At 54.9% G+C, this 13,476-nt stretch overlaps 1 protein-coding gene across 1 annotated transcript; it reads left to right on the forward strand.

The window, feature by feature from the left end:
- The first annotated feature begins 3,867 nt into the window (after positions 1-3,867).
- MEX3B (mex-3 RNA binding family member B) lies at positions 3,868-8,738 on the forward strand. Its single transcript, XM_006744105.2, has 2 exons — positions 3,868-5,456; positions 6,284-8,738. Exons 1-2 carry the CDS (start codon positions 5,171-5,173, stop codon positions 7,726-7,728), a joined length of 1,731 nt encoding a protein of 576 aa, XP_006744168.1. The 5' UTR covers positions 3,868-5,170; the 3' UTR covers positions 7,729-8,738.
- The last annotated feature ends 4,738 nt before the right edge of the window (positions 8,739-13,476 follow it).

Consider the following 13,476-nt stretch of genomic DNA (forward strand, 5'->3'; position numbering starts at 1 on the left):
TAATTGAATAAAGATGTATGTTCAGAACTTGAAAATAAAATGTGGGCCCACTACTTAAATAACCATTGTGAAGATTTTGATGTATTGCTTTCCAGCCTAATTCATTTGCTTCTCCTGATGCTTCCTGAGTGTTTAGTAACACACACACTTCTTAGCTCCTTTTTTTGTTCATTCAACATAAGGAGAGCATTTCCCTTATTATTAAAATATTCTTAAAAACGTGTGTGTTTTATGTGTTCCATGTGACGTATATGTTAACAATACAAAGACTGAACAGGACATCAAAAACCAAGATGCTTTGCGGGGCCCTCACACATGTGATCATTAGAGTCCTGTGGGGGGGCCTGGGGCCGGAAACGCTTCCAGCTTCCAGCTGGAGAATCCACAGCCCAGAGGTGAGAAGGAACTTGGGGTGCTTACGATCACAGGCTTGGGTACCGTTTATCAGCTCTGTGACCTTGAGCGCAACAGTGACTAAGATTTGTTAGGCCTGAAGGTCACATCAGTGTTGGGGTCCTCCTTAAGGAAAAGAAGAAAAACTTTACTCTTGAAAATGTTACTAAAACATGTGATCCTGCACCTAAATTGCTCTGAACCCCTCCCAGGGCCGTGGAAGGGCCCAAAAGCTTGAGCTTCACCTGCTTCAAGGCAAATCTGCCTCCTCTTGGGCAAGTGACTTAACTTCCCTTCATCTGCAAAATGGGGCCAAGAGAAGTACTGACTTCAGTGGTTTGGAGGCTTACACAAGATAGCGCGTTGTAAAGCATTTGGTAAGCTGCCTGGAGCACACCGGGTGCTTGATAAATACCGCCTGTGATTACTCAGAGTCATGGAGTTGTGGCTGGAGTCGTTTGAGCTGCTTCCCAGAGACGGTTATTCACATGCATACTTAAGAAAATTACACCTGGAGCCTTTTCAGCCTGGCTTGCTCATTCATTTAATAAACACCGATCGAGTTCCTACCAGACACCGCGTACCACACGAGGTACAAGTCTCAATGAATTCTCCCACCCCGTTTCTGAAAGCACAGCACAAACGTCCCCGCCTCTGGGAAGCCTTCTCAGGACTCCAGGCAGACTCACTACTGCCTGGGTACTCAGCCCCTGCTGCCTAACGGGCTTTGGACATGAACAGGGCTCCAGGGGAAAGGACCTCCCCACCCCCGCTGTGTTCATTTCTGTATCGTCAGCACTTTCCTGGGTGCCTATAATAAAGTATGTAGACACTCAGTAATGTGAAGTGAGTTGACCGAAAGTGTGCTTGTTTTCCCATGAGGACTGTAGCTGCTTTTGCCAGCTCTTCAGTTTGCAGAAGTAAGCAAGATGTGTGCAAAACAGTTCACGTCCTCTGGAAGCAAGTACGAGGTAGGCTTACTGTTAATCTTGGTTGTTGTGAGTGACTTCACTTTTTCTTATTTTATGACAACTGAAATTCTCTATTATGTTACCAGACCACACTCCTCAAGCTTCTCTCTTCTGCTAATAAAAAAAAAAATAATATGGCCACATCGGGTAAGTCCTTAGGGAACATGTCCCGTATCAGGAAAAGTAGTTAAGCGCTGGGGTCCTAAAGGAGCCTGGGAAAGTCTAGCTAAAAACTATGGAGTTGGGTTGTATTATCTACTTAGAAACAGAACTGGACTTTGCAAGTTTTATCACATCTAGGCTTATTAAAGCCATTCATTGAGAATTTTTCCAGATTGTTACTTTTATAATAGCATTCAAGTGTCAGAAAATACCCTGACCAGTCAGCACTGGATACAGGTCGAGAAGATAAGAAGTGGCTGCAGGTAAAGCACCAATCTACCCACACGTTTGCGTAGTACTTTGTAATTTACACCGAGTTAGCTTTCACCATCATTATCCCTCTGCTAAAACAGCCGCCTGAGGTAGGAGGGAAGCTGGATACCGGCCTCTGCACAGGACAGGAACACCGAAGCAGGGCTCGACTGGGAATCCGCTCTGTCAAAGGTCATAGCGCCTGCTACCACGACCACCAACCTCCCGCCCAGACTCTCGGGAGGGCCTTCAGTCTTGTGGGTGTCTTCAGAAAACGATCCCATCTTTGCATCGGTTTTCCCGAAGCATTCTGGTCTATGGAACGTGACCCAGGCTACAAGGAATGTCATGGGCACCTGGGGGTTAGCGGCTTTTCAAGAAGTCCCAGGGCCAGAGTTTTAGCTCATCCTCCATGTGGGCTTCAATGTGTGATTTCACCAGGTATGTGTAATTATGGACAGTTCCTGCCTTCATGATCTGGTAGGGGAGAAAGACACCTGTCACCTACGCAAAGTGTCACGTTCACATTCCTGGGACTGACCCAAGGACCACGGGGACTCTGAAGCATGCAGTCCTCTAAACAAATTTCTGATTTAACCCATCTGAAATCCCAGCACTGCAGATGGCAGGGGGAGGATGTGCGCAGTCCTGTTCCCTAGCACAAGCGACCCCAGGAGGAGGGCCCCCATTTACCTGTGTCCAGGTCTCCCCAGCAGTGAACTCTGGGCAACAACTTTACTTCCATCCTGTTATCTGAAAAAAGAAACCTCAGTTGGCCCAATCGGGAGGCTATACATTCCTAGAAACAGAGCCGAGAGGCCAGCAACAAGCCTGTTGTGTTGGCAAGATGTAAATGGCCAGGCCTTTGGAGTGCTTTTCCTGCCTGCCCTGGTATTTACAGGCCCTGACTGAGGCGCCTGGACCAGCCAGGACCCTCTCCTCCCGGAACCTCCATCCTCAAAGCACTCCCTCCTCATTCACAGATTAGTGGGACTTGAGTCCATAAACCAGGTCAAAAACCACAAGAACTCTCCACTGGAGTTCGAGGTGGTGGCTCTCTCGGAGGACTTCTAGCACCCTCCCCCACCCCATCCATCATTCCCTTTGAAGAAACACACACCCAGAGTCAGGGAAGCTGACATAAACATCCTGAGGAAACAACCACTCTAAGTGGCTTCGAAGCCTCATTTCCCCAAGGAAATAATCAGCACCTCTTCCCCAAGACAGCTCCAGGTGAGCAAGAAGGGAACACCTTCCCGTTCTCCAAAGTAAAGGCGTTTGCCTAACTGCCTGATTACCAAGCGCGCTCGCGTCTACTGTCACAGCCCGTTCTCCGAACCCACGAGGTGGCCAGGGCAGGTACGATTTCCCCCAATTTTACGCAGGGCACACCGAGGCCCGGGCGCTCGCTCTCTTCCCGGGGTCACGCAGGGAGCAAGCACCGGGGAGCCTCTGCCTGCGCGCCCCGAGCTCGCCCCGCGGCACCGCCAGGTCCCCCGAGTGAGCCCGTCCGCGCGGCGGCGGCCACATGGCCCCATTGTCCCGGGCGGGCGTCCCGCCGGGCGGACTCTGGCGCTCTCGGCAAACCGCAGCCCCGGCCGCCTTGCGGAGCGGCCCGGCTGGCCGCTCGCGGGGGCGCGGCGAGCCCGGGGGCGCCGGGAACAAAGGAGAGGAGCACGCGCGGGGCCCGAGGGGCCATCGGACCGGGTGGCGGCGCCGCGGGGCCGAGCGCAGGGGGACGGGGCGGCGGCGTGCCCCGGCCCGGCCCTCAAAGCCTCCTTTCTTCTCGCGCGCTCGGAGGCGGCCCCGGGAGATCCGGGAGGGGGCGCAGCTCGCCGTCCCCGCCGGCCGGTCCGGGCGCGCCCTCCCTCCGCCGCCAACCCCACCGGGAGAAGCGCACAAAGAGCGGCGGGGCGGCGGGCGCACACCTCCCGTCGGGGCGGGGCCGCGGGAGGGGCCGGCGCGCGCTGCGCCGCGCCCGCCTTAAAGGGCCCGCCCGCTCCCCGCGCGCACCGCGCATGCCCGACCGCGGGGCGGGGAGGGACGGGACGGCGGCGCGCGCACGCCCGCGCCGCCCGCCGGAGCCATGGCTGGCGTCCCCGCGGTGGCGGCGCGGCGCTCGTGCACGAGTCAGCGCCCGCGGGGTCTCGGCAGGCGCGCGGGGCCTGTACAGGACCCCAGCGCCGCACATTCCGGAGGTCGCGGGCCGCAGGGCGGGCCAGGCCCGCGCTGCGGCGGGGTTCTGGCTGGCCCCGCCGCAGTTTCAGGGCCAGTTGGACAAAGTGCTGCCCAAGGGGGGACAGAGCTGTGGGCGCGCGCGCGCGCGCTAGGAGCGATGCGGGCGGGCCTATGCCTTTGTGTCTCCTGCGCTCCCGCGCAGGTGGGCAACCCGCGCCAGGAGCCACTTTGCCCGTGCGCACCGGGACCTCGAGTCCCGCTCTGCCCAGTCCGAGGGCTCGGACCGCCCTGTTGGGCAGACAATAGACCTTTCTCCCAGTGGCCCCGCGGGCTCTAGGGGTGGTTTATTTGGGGACGCTAACGGGACTTTCTCAGGACCGCTCTCTTAGAGCCGGGCCGCTGGCCTCAGAGTTGGGCGCGTTTTCCCTTCTCCATCAGGCGAGGGAGGAGAGCTGGGGACAGACTGTCCTCGGCCGATAGGTACGCGCGACTGTCCCGAGCCTGCCGGTCCCGCATTAGACAACAAAGAGAGGCGTTAGCGGCGGCGGGGGAGGGGCGCGGCCGCGAGGAGGACGGGGCGGGCTGCGGCGGGCGCGGGGGTGGGGGGCGCTCGCTCTCGGCTCGCCCTGACCGCGGCCTCCGCCCGCCCCCGGCCCGGCGCGCGCCAATCGCCTCCCCCAGCGATAGTGTCAGTAGCATTGTAGTGTCAGCTCCCGCCGGTGACGTTGCGCCTCCCTCGTCCCCCTCCGGAGCCGTCTGGCTGCAGAGGCTCAGTCAAGAGGCGGGGAGGAGAGGAGGAAAAAGCGCTGAGTGAGGGCGGGCGGGCGGGCGGGCGGGCGGGAGGGAGTGGAGGAGCCGGGGAGGGGCTCCTTAAAGAAACGCTGCTGTCGCTCGCCTGCTCGCTTCTCGCTCGGCATTGTGGCCAGCCAGCCGGGCACTCGGGGGGCACGCGCGCCTGCCGCTCGAGCTCTGCCCCCACCCCACCCGGCGGCAGATCTGGGGTGGGGACCCAGGCGGGGGCTCCTGCAGCCACTGCCCGGCGCGGACCGCACCGAGCGACCCACTCCTCCCGGCGCCGAGAAAGGAGCAACGGAGCCCTCTGCAGCCGGCCGGCCTCCCCGCCCCTGACCACTCGCTTCCCGGCTGCCTTTGTGGCCGCAGCTTCTCGCCGCCGAGCCGAGGGCCGGCGGGGGCGCGGCGCGCACGGCCGAGCGATGCCCAGCTCCCTGTTTGCAGACCTGGAGCGCAACGGCAGCGGCGGCGGAGGGGGAGGCGGCGGAGGGGGAGGCGGCGGCGGCGGCGGCGGCGGCGGCGGGGGAGAGACCCTGGATGACCAAAGAGCCCTGCAGCTCGCGCTCGATCAGCTCTCCCTGCTGGGGCTGGACAGTGACGAGGGCGCCTCTCTGTACGACAGTGAGCCGCGCAAGAAGAGCGTGAACATGACCGAGTGCGTGCCGGTGCCCAGTTCCGAGCACGTCGCCGAGATCGTGGGGCGGCAAGGTGGGTCCGGCGGAGATGGGGCACTGGAGGGGAGAGGGTCTCGGACCACCGCCCCGCAGGGAGGGCGCGAGAGGGTTCGGGATCCGCGGCGCCCGCGAGCCTTAAGGAGAGAGGAAGAGCCGCGCGAGGGGCCGGCGCCCCAGACAAAGAAAGTGCAGGCAGGCTGTCTCCCGGAGCCGCGCCGCTGCCACGGCGGGATGCACTTTATCCTGCTAAAACCACTGCCTTCTCCCCTAGCGCCCCCCACCCAGCCCACCCCGGGAAATAGGATTTAAATATAAGATGCTTGGGGGAGGGGGCCTTTGATCGGTCCTTTGGGAGGGGGAGGAGGAGGAGTGAGCATCGGATGGGAGGAGGATTCTGGATTTCTGCAAAGCGGAATGGAGCCCAGAGGAGGAACAATGGGTCCCGGGACTGCCCCCCCCTTCCCCTCAGTCCCCCAGTTCTGGGGGGATCGCGGCTCCGGCCCTCTTCCCTGAACCCCTTCGCCGCGTCTTCAGGGCGGACGGCGCGCCCCGCTGGATCCTAGCGGCATCTCCCCGGCTGACTTTTTCTGGGATTCTCGGGTTTGCTCGGGACGACTGCAGTCACTGGGGGAGGGCTGGGCAGCCAATGGGCTGTTCCTCGAGCGCCTCGCGGGTGGAACCCGCTTCCCAGCCCGTGGCGTGGCCCAGGGTCAGTGAGGGAGCCGCCCCCTTTCCGCCCAAAGCGTGTCCTGCCGTCCCGCAGCCCTGGACGCGGGCGGTCCCAGGTCTCCGCGGTTACCCCGGGATAATGGGCGTGTCTGTCTCTCTCTCCCACTCCCTCCCCTGCACCCTGGCTCCCAGGTTGTAAAATTAAAGCGCTGCGGGCGAAGACCAATACTTACATCAAGACCCCGGTTCGCGGGGAGGAGCCTGTCTTTGTTGTGACGGGCAGGAAGGAGGATGTGGCCATGGCTCGGAGGGAGATCATCTCTGCCGCGGAGCACTTCTCCATGATCCGCGCCTCGCGGAATAAGAACACGGCGCTCAACGGCGCAGTGCCCGGGCCGCCCAACCTGCCCGGACAGACCACCATCCAGGTGCGGGTGCCCTATCGCGTGGTGGGGCTCGTGGTGGGGCCCAAGGGCGCCACGATCAAGCGCATCCAACAACAGACGCACACGTACATCGTGACGCCCAGCCGCGACAAGGAGCCGGTGTTCGAGGTGACCGGCATGCCTGAGAACGTGGACCGAGCTCGCGAAGAGATCGAGGCGCACATCGCCCTGCGCACCGGCGGCATCATCGAGCTCACAGATGAGAACGACTTCCACGCCAACGGCACGGATGTGGGCTTTGAGCTGCATCACGGGTCCGGCGGGTCCGGCCCGGGCAGCCTCTGGAGCAAGCCCACCCCCAGCATCACGCCCACCCCCGGCCGCAAGCCCTTCTCTAGCTACCGCAACGACAGCTCCAGCTCGCTTGGCAGCGCCTCCACGGACTCTTACTTCGGCGGGGGGACCAGCGGCAGCACAGCCGCCACCCCGCGCCTGGCGGACTACAGCCCCCCCAGCCCCGCGCTCAGCTTTGCCCACAACGGCAACAACAACAACAACGGCAACGGATACACCTACGCGGCGGGGGAAGCTTCCGTGCCTTCCCCCGACGGCTGTCCCGAGCTGCAGCCCACCTTCGACCCGGCTCCCGCTCCCCCGCCTGGGGCGCCGCTGCTCTGGGCTCAGTTCGAGCGCTCCCCCGGAGGCGGACCCGCGGCGCCGGTGTCGTCTTCCTGCTCGTCCTCCGCATCTTCGTCCGCCTCGTCGTCCTCGGTGGTCTTCCCCGGCGCCGGCGCGCCCTCCAATGCCAACCTGGGGCTGCTGGTGCACCGCCGGCTGCACCCGGGCGCGAGCTGCCCGCGCCTGTCCCCGCCCTTGCACATGGCGCCGGGGGCGGGCGAGCACCACCTGGCTCGCCGGGTGCGCAGCGACCCGGGCGGAGGCGGCCTCACCTACGCCGCCTACGCCAACGGGCTGGGGGCGCAGCTGCCGGGCCTGCAGCCGTCGGACACCTCCGGCTCGTCGTCGTCGTCCAGCTCCTCCTCCAGCTCCTCGTCGTCGTCGTCCGGGTTGCGGCGGAAGGGCAGCCGCGACTGCTCCGTGTGCTTCGAGAGCGAAGTGATCGCCGCGCTCGTGCCCTGCGGCCACAACCTCTTCTGCATGGAGTGCGCCAACCGCATCTGCGAGAAGAGCGAGCCCGAGTGCCCGGTCTGCCACACCGCGGTCACTCAGGCCATCCGCATCTTTTCCTGAAGGCAGCGCGCGCCTGCGCGCACCCCGCGGGGCCAGGGAGGCCCCCTCCCCTCCCCTCCAGCCTCAGCACCCCCCCCCCCGCCCCCGCAGTCCCGCGCCCGCCTGCCCGCGGGACGCCGTGGTGCCCCACCTTCTCCTCCCCCACCCCTGCTCACACTCTGAGATCCCAGAGGAGCTTGGAAAGCTGTAGTATCCGCTCGTTTTGTTTTTTTTTTTAAATTTAAATTTTTTAAACAAAGGAACTTGCCAGGATACCTGCATCAAGAGTACTATAGCCTGGGAAACCCCCGAAACCACCTGAAATGCATGCTCTATAAATAATAGGAACGGCGACATTCTAGTCATGATAGGTTTTACACTGTACTTCATAGGAAGCTTCCAAAAGAAGAAAACCCCACAAGTTTTCCATTTTCTTAAAGTAGGAAAAAAAAATGAACAATAATTATTATGATGAAGATGATAATAATAGTGCTTATGGGATGTGTGGACTGTTTTAGTGTGTTCCCCTTTGTGGCTGGGTTCCTACGATGCTCATTATAGAACACAGTGGATCCTTTTTGAATGTTGTGGAAGGGCCAGGATACTGCAGCTTTATAAAAAGTTAAACTGTAACATATCTCTTATATATTAAAAACGTTTAAAAGTTTTAAAGAGAAATTGCATTAATACAGATTGAAGTATTTTATTCTTTTTTGACTTGAAAAATTATATTTCATATTGCAAAGATGTTTACAAGTATTTTAATTTAAGTTCAGTGAACTTTTTTGTAGCTGGGTTAAATCTTTTTATTTTAGTATGGCCTTATGGCAAAGAACACTGTATTATTTTAATAACCACACAATCGTGACGGAATTACAAAACCATAAAATGTGTAATGTTTTGAACAGTATTCTGTTGGGATGGAGATTTTATAGGTTCAGACAAATCTTCTAGAAATGCTTCACCCAGCATATTTTCTATTCAGTGATATAAAGCATATTTTATTCTATATTATTACAAAAAAAGAAAAACGGAAATGTATAAACATGTCAAAAGGAACTGTTGATGCTTTCTAACATTTGTATAAATAGAATTCAGTGCAAGCTACAAAAATTCTGTTGGGCCACTATAGTTTTAGTATTTCTATTTTAATACATTTGTTTACCACTTGTTTATGTATATGTAGGTGACGTTACTTGAGCTTAAATGTACTTTACTGAGCAAAGTTTAAAAAACAAAGTATATTTTATTTTATGATAAAGGGCCTTTAACCTCATGGTCAAATACTAATATTATATTTGCTGAGACAAGATTTGAAATTGTATCAAGAGTTTTATTTTTCTGACATTTAAAGTTCTACATAATAAAGGTAAAACTTAAGTAATGGTGCTACTTCATTTTTTAAGTATTTCTATATAAATAAAATATTGAAGAAAATCTATCTTGTGTGCTGAGTTGGTTTTTTTTGTTTTAAGCCCCTTGGAGTCCACCTGTGTAAGTCACTCTTCAGAGACGAGTGAAAATGTATATACGTCCCGGGCATTTTATGTCAGTATTTTATTGATAGGATGGGCTTTCAGGATAGGCCAGAGTTGTGTTGAGGTGGATGTACAGGCCATGGATGACAGTATTTTTAAAAAATTGCACATTCCTACTGAATCAGGGCTGGCTTCTCCCTGAGACACAGTGGGCCCAGTGCCTAGGACCCGTGATACTTCCCGGTGGGGGGCGGGAGGGGGGCTGGAAAATGCTTAATTTCTTTTAAAATTAGAAGAAAGAAAACCCAAAGGAAATGAATTTATTCAAAGGAACTGTTTTAATTTTTCAGGTCCACAAGAACCTATTAATTAAAGTCTGCCTGAAATACTAAGAGAATAAAATATTAAAGTATTTAAAATTATATCAAAAATCAATTCTAATATCGACATTATTATGCAGGAAGAAACCCAGGAAAGGAAAAGTGCCTGGGGTCCAGCAAAGTTAGGATCCCACCCAGCGGGGCCCCTTAGGGGTAGAGGGGACCTAAGGGCTGTGCCTGCTGGTGTAAGTTTCCACTGAGGGTCACTTCCTTGGGGGAAGCCATGCGATGACCACTTCTGCTTGCAGAGGACCTAGCTGGATTTCAGGATCCGTCTTAAGAGGCTTCTGCTGGGAGGGCAGGCTAATTGGTGTTGACAGGCTGAGGGTGTTAACTGTTTGTTGTTGTTTGAGAGAAGTTTTTGTTTGCTTTCGGCAGGCCACACCTGTTCCCTGGCTGTGGGGTTTTGTCAAGTGATGGAGCCACGTGCTCTCACTTGACCTGAACTCTTGTCTTCTAGAGAGTATTTAGAAATGACCAGAGCACGCCACTGAATTTCCAGCACACTTTCCAGCTGAGCCGCCCCTGGAGAGCAGTGTCTGCCCGGAATGTGGCAGGCTTTTGTTTTAATCTGTGCTGATGGGTAGCATTTAGCAGGTGAGTCCAAACAGTGGGCTACAACCTATATTGGTGGTGGTTCATTTTTCCCTTTTGTAGTAATTTTTGTTTGTCCAGAAATTTAGTCACATTGTAGCTCCTGATTTGTTTGGTTTAAATGCTGCCGTGTAAAAGCAGGAGGCTGGAATTTGGGGTGGGAAGGGCAAAAGGAGTGGCCCGGCTTGGGAAATTTCTGGCATCATCCAACTCTGGAACGTTCCCAGACGGTGTTTACCCCCTTTCTTCTCCCTCAAGGACTGGAGGTTGGCCGAGGCCCGGCGAGCCGCGATATTGTAGTCCAATTTCACCTTTCCTGTTAGCCATTCGGAAATGCTTAGAACAGAACCAAGATTCTTTTTACACTTACTTTTTTAGCAATGTAACTTTGCTGTTCTGCTTTAGCAGAATGATTACAGAGAAGGCAAGCAAAGAACAAAAGCCTTGACTTGAGTTTCTCATGGGCTCTTACACGGAGAGAGATTTTGTGGTCCATATGCTACTTTGGGGGAAAAAAAAAGATCAGATCTTGAGGCTGCTGACATCCCCTTGGATGGCCGGTATTTCTTTGCAGTGAGAGGTTCCCTTTGTTGACATGAAGTTTGGGGATGTATTATTAACAAACGTCGGTTTCTTAGGAGAAAGAGCCTTCTTTCTTTTATTTATTTTTTTTAATTTTTTTTATTTTTTAAAGATTTTATTTATTTATTTGACAGAGAGAGACATAGCGAGAGAAGGAACACAAGCAGGGGGAGAAGGAGGGGAGAAGCAGGCTTCCCGCCAAGCAGAGAGCCCAATGCGGGACTCGATCCCAGGACCCTGGGATCACGACCTGAGCCAAAGGCAGATGCTTAACGACTGAGCCACCCAGGCGCCCCGCCTTCTTTCTTTTAAACTGCTGGTTTTCCCCGCAGGGCAGGCCCTTGTCACCAGCACAAGATGTAGAAAATGCTAGTGATATCGGATGGCATTAGCTTTTGATCCAAGGAACGCCTTCTGTCCCATTCCCCAGATCCCCCAAATGACAAGCGTGGAGGTGGCCACTGGCTGTGGAGGTCACAGCCCTCCAGCTGGAGAGGTGAGAGATGCCACATTCATGCCCCGAGACTGTCACCACCGTCCCTTTCCGCTTTTATACCCCTCTGAAATCTTTCTGCAGCAACAAAATGCCGGGGAACTGACATCTCCCCCACCCCCGGCCCTCATTTCTTTATGTACACTAGTAGTATTCAGCTGGGGGTGATTTTGCACCCCCCCCCAATTTAGGCGGTCTCTGGGGACATTTTCGGGTATGACAACTGGGGTTAGTGCTCCTGGAGTCTAGAGGGTAGTGGCCAGGGATGCTCTTAAACATCCTACAAGGCGGGGCACCTGGGTGGCTCAGTCGTTGGGCGTCTGCCTTTGGCTCGGGTCAGGGTCCCAGGGTCCTGGGCTCCCTGCTCCGCGGGAAGCCTGCTTCTCTCTCTCCCCCACTCCCCCTGCTTGTGTTCCCTCTCTCGCTGTGTCTCTCTCTGTCAAATAAATAAATAAAATCTTTAAAAAAAAAAATCCTACAAGGCACAGCAAGGAATTATGCCGCCCAAGGTTTGAGAAACCCCGATGTAGACAAAGCAAATGTATCTTCCCTGCTGTTTGTTCACCGCAGTGAAGTTGGTGATATTCTTCTGACGTTTCAATGCATAAAGATTGACCCTCAGCCGTGTTCTGGGATTATCTACTCCCCAGGTAGCCCCAGCGATATCAGGAATACGGTGGGGGAGGCCATGGCTGATGCCCTGGGCCGGGGGCGGGGCGCAGAATTAAAGAACTCCTCTATTCACCAAAGAGGGGTAGATTGCACCCGATTAATAGTGATACTGCTTACATGGAATGTTCCCAGCATTTTCTCTCCCATTCTCTCCCGTGCTCCTTACCACGAGCCATGCGGGAGGGCTCCACTGACGTTTCACTGGGCCTGAGTTTGCAAATACTCAAAATGCAGTCCGGTGCAAACGCAAACCTGGGTTTTCTCACTCCGGCTTGTGCTCTTCCTGCCTTGTCAGGCTGAAATCATTTTGTGGAGAATTCTGGGCACGGATCTGGTGCCAACAGCTCTTCCCCTTTCCCTATTTCCCGGGTCCCCCTCATCCTGCCACAGTTGGTTCTTGGGAAAAGGTTCGTTATCGTCAGTGGCTTTCAGAGGTGAGGTGAGCCAGAGCTGTTATCTCTGAAGCCTTATCTTTCCAGGGAGTTTGGACAAATTTGCCCCACCACCCTCCAGGGGGTCTTGAGCCTGCAGGCCAGTGGTAGCTGGTAGTAGCTGTCCTGAAAGCTTCATGGGGACAAGGTAGCTTGGGAAGAGGTAGAATTTGCATTGGCTTCCATCACTCTCACCTTCAGAAGGTCATTCCCTTGTCGGCTCGGGAACAAGGGCCCTTCTAATGCTGAGTGTTGCCCGCTGTTTGCCTTCCCACCTCCCCTGGATCCAGTCAAAACCTGACCTTGCCACCACTCATGATGCCCCACTGTTAAAGCCCCCCAACTTTCCAGGAAGGAGGAAGTGGGGCGGGGAGACTTAGGCATCCCTTACACGATTGTGACAGTTTATCGAGCCGTCTTGTGCCCACCCAGCCCAGCGGGGTGGGTATGAGTAAACCCATTTCAAAGACAAGGAGCCTGAGTTGTTGAGCAGTTAAATGACCTACTTAAGGCCACACAGTCAGTAAACCCTGGACTAGGATTCCACCCTGGGCCTATCTGAACCCAAAGCTCCTATCTTGACCGCTTCAGAAAAATGGCTTTTATGGGAGGTTATTTTCAGAAAAAGTGAGCACTCATTCATCACACAACAGTCAAGCATGGCAATGATGATGGTTCTTTCTTACGGATAAGTGTAATTGATCTGAAAGATGGAGCCAGGGCCTGGTTGCCATCACGACTCCAGGCACACGCCCATGCTGCTGAGGGGAACCAAGAACACGAATAGCTCCGTATTATGCACAAGGACCTTTCTGGCACGGGTTTTCCAAAGCCTTGTGCTCTCCTGGCTGTCTTGTGATCAATCGAATGGTGAACATTAAGCTAATTCTGTAACATATTCTTCCTAGGTACACCAAAAAATACACATTTGATGAGGATAAAAATGAGTACAGGATACTCTAAAAAAAAGAAAAACCTCCATAAAAATGTCACCAGAACTAATTTATTTAGACAGTGACGAAAAGATGCCAAACACCTGACTGAAAAGTAAACTGTAAGCAATTGTTTGGTTTCCAGAATGTGAAGGTCTTTGTCTGTTTTCTCGAATTGGCTTCCTTTTCTAGGGCATTCGTGGGGGC

This window comes from Leptonychotes weddellii, chromosome 9, assembly GCF_054177405.1.
Source record: "Leptonychotes weddellii isolate Sample4059 chromosome 9, ASM5417740v2, whole genome shotgun sequence".
NCBI lineage: Eukaryota > Metazoa > Chordata > Mammalia > Carnivora > Phocidae > Leptonychotes > Leptonychotes weddellii.